We start from the raw sequence: 7,105 nt of genomic DNA, 5'->3' as shown, positions 1-7,105 counted from the left end.
TTTCTGGCCTCTGTTCCCCCCCCTTCCTCTTTTCCGCCTCCCTCCTTTTCTCCCTCCCACTCTTCTTCCTCCGCCCCCCTCCCACCTCTGCTTTCCTCCGAACGCTGCGCAAACAGGTCGGTGGCGACTGGAGGGCAAGGAGACTCCCCCAGCCCCCTAAACTACCCATCCTTTTGTGCACCCTCCTCCCAGCTGGCACCCTCGCTCAGATTCCTGCTCGCCCCTTTCTCCTCCGTCCAGACCGCCAACACACTTATCTGCCTCCTATCTCCATCCCCCGCCCGAGCCTCTCCCTTTCGGGCTCTCTTGTGGTCGACGCCCCTGGATCTCTCTCCTAAAATGGCTCCCCGGACACTGCACACTGGCCCTGCGGGCCGCTCAGGACCCAGGGCAGCGGCTGCGGCCCCCACCCCCCACCCCTGCCCCGCCAGCCGAGTCTTTATGGGTCTGGGAGTGCGGAAAATTCTCGCACCTTCTCTTCGCACGGGGTGGGGCGCAGGCAGCCCGCTGACCCCCCAAAGCGGAGCCTGATGACCGCCGAAGAGGGAAATGGGGAGGACGGAACCATTCAAGTTCAACGGCATGGCGATGGCGGCTCCTCCTGGAGCCGCGCTTTGGCGGGGGAGGGTGCGCCATCTGCAGCGGCGCGCGGGTGCATAGGGGAAGGGGCAGCGGACCCCTCTCTGCGCATTAGCGCGAACCCCCGCCCCCACGCCCAACCTTGGGCTTTCATTTTCGGCCTGGCCCTCTTCGTCCTTTCGCCCGCCCTAGCTCCCTCGTCGATCCTCGCCCCGAAACCTAAGGAAAACCGCAGCTTCCCGACCCGCGCGTCCCGCGAGAACCTACCATGAAGACTCCGGCGTTGTGGCCTTGTCCTTGCCTGCGCGGCCCCACTCGAAGCACAGAGAGCGCATCCGACCCTCCCGGCACATCCAGCTGCTCCGCGAGTGGTAGCTTTCCGCGCAGCGCCCAGACGCGATGCGGTAATTTTGAGCCACCCAAGATAAGACACTAACTTGACCTTAACTTTGTCAGGGCGCCCCTGGTATCTGGAGAACGTGAACAGACACTGTCTGGCAGCCCTCGTAAAAGCTGACTGGGGAAGGGATTCTGAGTCATTTCATTTATTGCCACTACAGTTCTGCAAGAAAGCTTTTCCTCCCTGCCAAACTTTAATTATTTATGCTCTTTTAGGAAACGAAAGAAGAGGAGAAATGCGGGGGGGGAAACACCCAGAGCCAGTCCCTTCCCAGCAGAACCTTCGGAATGGACTCCCTAAGTCAAATGACTGGAGAACAAAAATGTGGGGAGATCACCTTTGTCCAAGGACGATCGGACAGGCGCTGCCCCCCCCCCCAAAGGGGGGTTGAATGCAGCTGGGAGAGGCGGGGTGAAGAGGCCCCCCCCCCCGCAGGCATGAATATTTACAACGGTTCTGAATTTCTCCTCCACCCGCCGGCCTCCCGGAAGCCTCCCCAGCCCGCCTCCCTCGGGAAGAGCCCCCAGGCCTTAAGAGTCCCCCGGTCGGCCCTCTGAGCTGGCCCTCTGAGCTCGCAGCCGATTGAACGCCAGACGAAGCCATTTTTTCTCCTTTAAAACCCCTTTTCTTGGTCAAGAGGCCTGCCTGGACTGCAGCATTTCGGAGGACGCATTTGTCTTTGTGCGAGGGAATGTTGAGCACTCAGATTTCAGCATCATTTCTCTCGGCGTTTGTTTCTTACGAATTTCGTCGTGGTTCCAAATCCCTGATAGGACTTCGGCTAGGAAAGGAGAGAGGACACCACCGCCTTTGTATTTGTGCGGGTCAGTAAAAGGGATAGATTTGAAAAACACTGCTGAAGCCCCAATCAACAGTCAAGATTTTACACTTAGAATCCTTTCAATCTCTTTGGGGAGTGGTCTCCATGAATTTCTCCTCCCACCCCACATCCCAGGCTAAAGAGAAAGAACATGGTGATTTAATGATACACATTGGAAAGAAACTGTCTCTCTGTGTTATTGTAGGGTCTGCATCTAAGTCCGCTTTCCTAGTCCTTTACCCAGCTTTCGGGACCTGAGGTCTGAGTGTGGCCTCGGCCTTTTTTCCGTTGTTCTGGGGGAGATATCCAGCTTGGGGTACCACCGCCTCCCTGAGCCCATCAGGTGGGAAAAACATTTCTAAAGATAGGGCTGCTTGCTTCTCTCCCCACCCCCCACCAATGTAGTTTCCTTAAAATAGCTACTTTAAAAATATTTTTAAATATACCCATCAAATTGGCTTCAGGAAGGGAGTTGGAACCCATGAAAACTTGGTCTTAGAGATTTAGTGGTCCTTGGTAATTCTTCCACTTGCTAAAAGCTGGCAATTCTCTAGTTTCCATCTCAGAGCTAGATGGGAGTTGGGGTCTGCAAGAGGGTGGCAGCTTTCCTGGCCTCAGCTAGAGGCTCCTAAGGCGTATAGGGTGCGGAGCCCACGTTCCCCAAGGGAATGTGCTGGGCTCCAGGCAGAGGTGCCAGCATGGAGGGCATAGCCTATTTGAAAGAAGCCTGACCAAAACATGGCAAGGAGAGATGCTTTGTACTGAGATCTGAGGAGCCTCATATACTGTCAAGCACCTCCTCCCCATAATAGCAAGCTTTAAAATTGGGGAATGGAGGCAAAATACAGAAGCCCTGGCGTGCAACAAGCTCACACTTAACGTGTGAGACACGCTCAGATCTGCCCACAGTCCGACCCCCAATCCCCCCACTTGGATGTTTCATACACACTTTGTTCATAGGCTTTTATGCACCATTTTCTGACTGATTTGGAAGCCATTTTCTCATGTAATGAACAGTCAACACCCACAGTGAAACCACCACCAGAGAAGAGAAACGAATTTGCTGGCCTAAAATCATTAGGAGGGAATCTGAATCGTTTTTGAAAAATTGACATCGGTCCCTTGACAGCTTGGCTGGGACTTGGATATTTATTTCCACTCAAAACATTTCTATGTATCTGATATGTACAAGCTATTGTGGGGTGGTTTTTTTTTTTTTGACAAAATCAAAACAACATAAAACATGCACAACTATTAGATAGCAGAGAAAACGCAATTAATCTAAACATCAACTGAGGTCAGTTGGGTTGAGGCTTGGGGCTCTGTGGGGTGCCCACTCCAGATCTAGGGCCTAGTCCCCCACTAAAAATAAGTCATCGGACTTTGGGAAGGAATCGACTCTTTGGCTGTCATACATCTCAGTTGTTGTTGGTGGTGGTGGTGGGGGGGGGCCGCTACTTCTCAGAAGAGGAGGGAAAAGAGGTAGGGATGGTAGAAGGAACCGGAGGGGGGAAGTGCTCAGTCTCACTGAGGTTAAGGCAGGACCCCCCAACACATGCAAAACAACTCCATCTGGCATTCAGGAACCCAGCTGAGACAAAGCAAGCCCAGCAGGGCCCAGGGCCTTACAAGGCTCCACTGAGGCAGGCCAGACATGGGCTCAGAAAGGGCACAGCGCTGAGACACAGAAAGGCCCCCTGCGGAGTTGTCCGCTGGTGGCGAAGAGGGTGAGAGAGGGGAACTTCTCTCTACCTGGTCTAGAGCAGCGACCAGGGGCTGAGGATTTGAAGGGCCTCTTCCTTCGCCCCCTGACTACTAGAGGGGCTCTCACCTCTCCCTGCAGTAGCCCATTATTCTAGTTTAAGAAAGGCATATCCACACCCTTACCCACCTCGACAGGACAGCCATATTTACAGTTGGAAGGTAGGACACCCTTCTCGCCCCGGTCTCATCCCCCTGGGTATTTTCCCCACCTTCTAGTGCACCCCAGCCTCCAAGCAGACTAGCAGCTGTCCTCACCAGAGCCGAGTCCAGTTACAGAGTGCAGGGCTCTGGCCTGGGCGTGTGTGAGGAGAGAGAAGTAGGGGAGTTTTACCAGTACTGTCTAGAGATTTCAGTTTGCGGTGGAGACCGAGCCTCCCTGCTCGAGTCCATGGGAAGGAAGAAGCCACTCCATTCTGTCCAGCTGGGAGGGTTAGCCCAGCTCAAACTCAGAGGTGTCCATGAGTTTGTCTGGCCACCCCACCCTTCCCCTAGCCTTTCCTCCCCAGGTCTGAAGGTCTAGGGTCGCTTTTGTCCTCCGGAACCAGCTAGGGCAGACAGGAGGGGGGCGGCGCCCTTTCCTCACTTCAGAGCCAAGACTCTGGCTTTGCCAGAAGGAGCTTTGGCCGCAAAGAGACAGAATTGTACCCGCAGCCCTTTCTACTCCTTCCCGGAGGACTTCTTAAATTCAATGCCATTCTGCGCTCTCGGGTGAGGTGTCTGCTAAATTACAATAGGACTGGGGAGAAAAGGAAAGGGAGTCTCTGTGGAAGCAGAAATCCAAGTACAAGGGTGCTAGAGTGAGCCCCCGTGTAAATGCCCCAGCCAAGAGCTAGGACAGGTGACCCCAGGCCCCCACTCGGGGCGCCTCAAGGCCAAGGTTGTGCTGCAACTTCTGCAGGCCCCTCTGAGAGATCGGCAAGCGTGGAGGCCCAACTCGCCAGGGCTCCTGGGCTGTGGACTGAGCAGGAGGGTCCTTGGGACCAGCGGAGAAGGAGCGGAAAGAAAAGCCCCAGTTCTTCCTCCACGCCAGGCCTCGGCTTGAAAGGACAGGCAGGGCCAGCCGCGGCCACGCCGGGGGCTAGTATAGCGCCAGCGCCTGCTCGCGGAGGACCACGCGCTTCTTTTTCATACGCCGGTTCTGGAACCAGATTTTGACCTGCTGGTCGCTGAGGTTCAGCCTGTTGGACAATTCCTTGCGCTTCTGGCGGTTGATGAATTCGTTGAGGAGGAATTCGTTCTCCAGCTCCGCAATCTGCTGCTTGGTGTAGGGTTTCCGCTTCTTGCGGGTCCTCCCTGGGGCCGCCCCCCACGGCAGGCCTGCAACACAGCCCCAAGCCAGGTCAGCCCTGCCAGCTGCTCCCTGTTGTCTGCCCGCCCCCAGCGGCTCCCTCCCTCTACACACTCGCCCCTGCACCCCACCTCCCAGCCCAGCCCAAATTGGCCCAGGGAGCATGGCCACCGTTTACCGTCGGGCAGCGAAGGTCGCAGGCAAGAGGCGACGCCCGCCGCCTGCACTGTCATGTTCAAGTTGAGCGGGCCCTTGGTGTCGTCCTTGAAGCCGGCAGCGCAGGGGGTCCCCTCGAGCAGGGCTGCAGAGCCCGCTGCCGCACGGCCCACACCCGCGTAGTCGTACTTGGCCGCTTTGAGAGCAGCGGCCGCGGGGGCCAGGCTAGAGTCGGGGACGAAGGGCGGCCGCACACGGCCACGGTCCTCCGGCCCAGCGGCCACATCGGGCGTGTAAAACTTGGCCTGCTCTTCGGGTCCATCCTTGGCGCCCAGGGGCTGTAGGCCAAGCGGCCCAGAACCGGCCAGGTAGGGCTGCGAGAAGCTGCCGAAAGCGGTGGCACCGGCAGGCTGCGCTGGGGCGCAGGACCCGGGCGTGGTGGCCCAGGGCAGCGCGCCTCGCGGGTATGAAATGGGGGGGAGCGCGGCCAACTGGCCGCCATTCGGCCTCAGGTTGGAGAAGTAGAAGGAGTCAGGCGACTGCAGATTCAGAAGCGAGCCCACATAGCCCGCTCTGTAGAGACTGCGCTCACACATCTCCAACAAAGGGCTTCAGCTGCGCTCGCAGCAGTATTTAGTTACAACCGGGAATAAGAGGACAGGCTCAGACGATTGGACGAAACTTTGCCTGCAGGTTCTTCAAAGCCGGTCATTTCAGCACCGCCTACATCCCCCGACCCGTTTTCCCCCCCTTCAGGGTATTATGATAACTCCCGCAATATTCGATGGAGAAGGACGAGGCTGCCAGGCAGAAGAATCGAGGCACGTGGAACGAAGGTGAAACCACTGTGAGTTTCCGGGCTCAGCTGCAGGAGCTGGGGACACTGGGTGCCTTTGCCCCAGTGTCCCTTGGGATCCCTCTTGATCTTGATTGGCTTTGCACTCCCCGTTTCCACCAGCTACCTGGGCCAGGCTTGCTTCCACGAGCTTTAAGTTGCAGCTAAGGCCTTTTCCAGTACTGTGCACCTCTAGCGAGGCTTGTCCAGAGAGCCCACTGTCTGGTGGGGCCACCAGCTCTGTCCCTAGGCCCGAGCTATGCTACTCCTAGGCCGATTCTTTCCTGCCCCTGTCCCTCTGGGGAGGATTCCACATTGGTCATGTTGCAGCGAGGACCCACACACTGCCTGAACCCGACATAGTCCAAAGGTTTGCTGATGGAGGAGAAATGCATCACAAATCTGCCCATGTTTGGTGCCCAGGAAAGTGGTTTCAAACCAATTCTGGCGTGCTGCTCTATGGCCAAGCCCTCTGCTCCCAGGAAAGTTGCGGCCATCCCCGGTCTGTGGAGAACGCTGGCCCAGAAAGGGGCAGCTGCATTGGTCAATCGTGGCCAAAGGCTACATTCCTTTTTCTTTTTTTTTTTGCCAGGAGTCACCTTAGCGACTACATGCTGCCAACCAGAACTCCACGCTGTTCAACTCCTCTGCAGCGGGCAGAGCAAGACGAGCTCCCCGGATCCGGTGTGGAAGGACAGACGAGCCAGAATCATCCGTCGGGGAACAGGACGGCCCGCCAAGGCAGCAGGCTAGCGGCGTTGCTCTGCCCAGCGCCTCCAAGGCCGCTGGCGGGTTCGGGGTTCTGGGGAACAGGGTCGCAGACGGGAGGGGCGGCTCTCCCTCGCCGGGAGCAATGTGGCAGCCTCCTCCGCAGGCCCTCCAGTTTAGCTTGGCCAGAGGGCTATGGGTCCTCCTCTTCTGCCTCGGTCCCAAGAACCCCAGCGGCCGCGTGACTGGCGGCCACCCCAACCTGCAGCCCGCCTCGCTGTCCGCGAGCCAAGCTGGAATTGGTTAGACCGCCAGCTCCGGCACAGAGACCACACAGGCGCCGCCGGAGGGCAAGGCTGACCACCGCGCTGCGACTTTATTGTGAGTTATGGCGACCAATTGGGCGGCTCTGGGGAACGCAGTCGGTCTCTTCCTCCTGCGCTAGGGCGGGGGTAGGAGGTGGGGATGGGGATGTCCGGACTCCTCTGCGTTCTGTCAGTTTCCTTAGGAGGTCAGACACAGAGAAGAAACAAACAAAACTCCACTCCCCGTCCT

The 7,105-nt window shown here is 57.5% G+C and overlaps 1 protein-coding gene across 1 annotated transcript; it reads right to left on the bottom strand.

The window, feature by feature from the left end:
- Positions 1–4,641: 4,641 nt before the first annotated feature.
- HOXD12 (homeobox D12) lies at positions 4,642–5,603 on the bottom strand. The gene is made up of 2 exons (XM_077751218.1): positions 5,030–5,603; positions 4,642–4,880 (listed from the first exon to the last, which is right to left on the bottom strand). The coding sequence occupies exons 1-2, from the start codon at positions 5,601–5,603 to the stop codon at positions 4,642–4,644; spliced, it is 813 nt and encodes a 270-aa protein (XP_077607344.1).
- Positions 5,604–7,105: the final 1,502 nt, after the last annotated feature.

This window comes from Crocuta crocuta, unplaced genomic scaffold (assembly GCF_008692635.1).
Source record: "Crocuta crocuta isolate KB4526 unplaced genomic scaffold, BGI_CrCroc_1.0 scaffold219, whole genome shotgun sequence".
Taxonomy (NCBI): Eukaryota; Metazoa; Chordata; class Mammalia; order Carnivora; family Hyaenidae; genus Crocuta; species Crocuta crocuta.
Note: the sequence above shows the minus strand (reverse complement) of the source record. Positions and strands in the feature narration are given on the sequence as shown.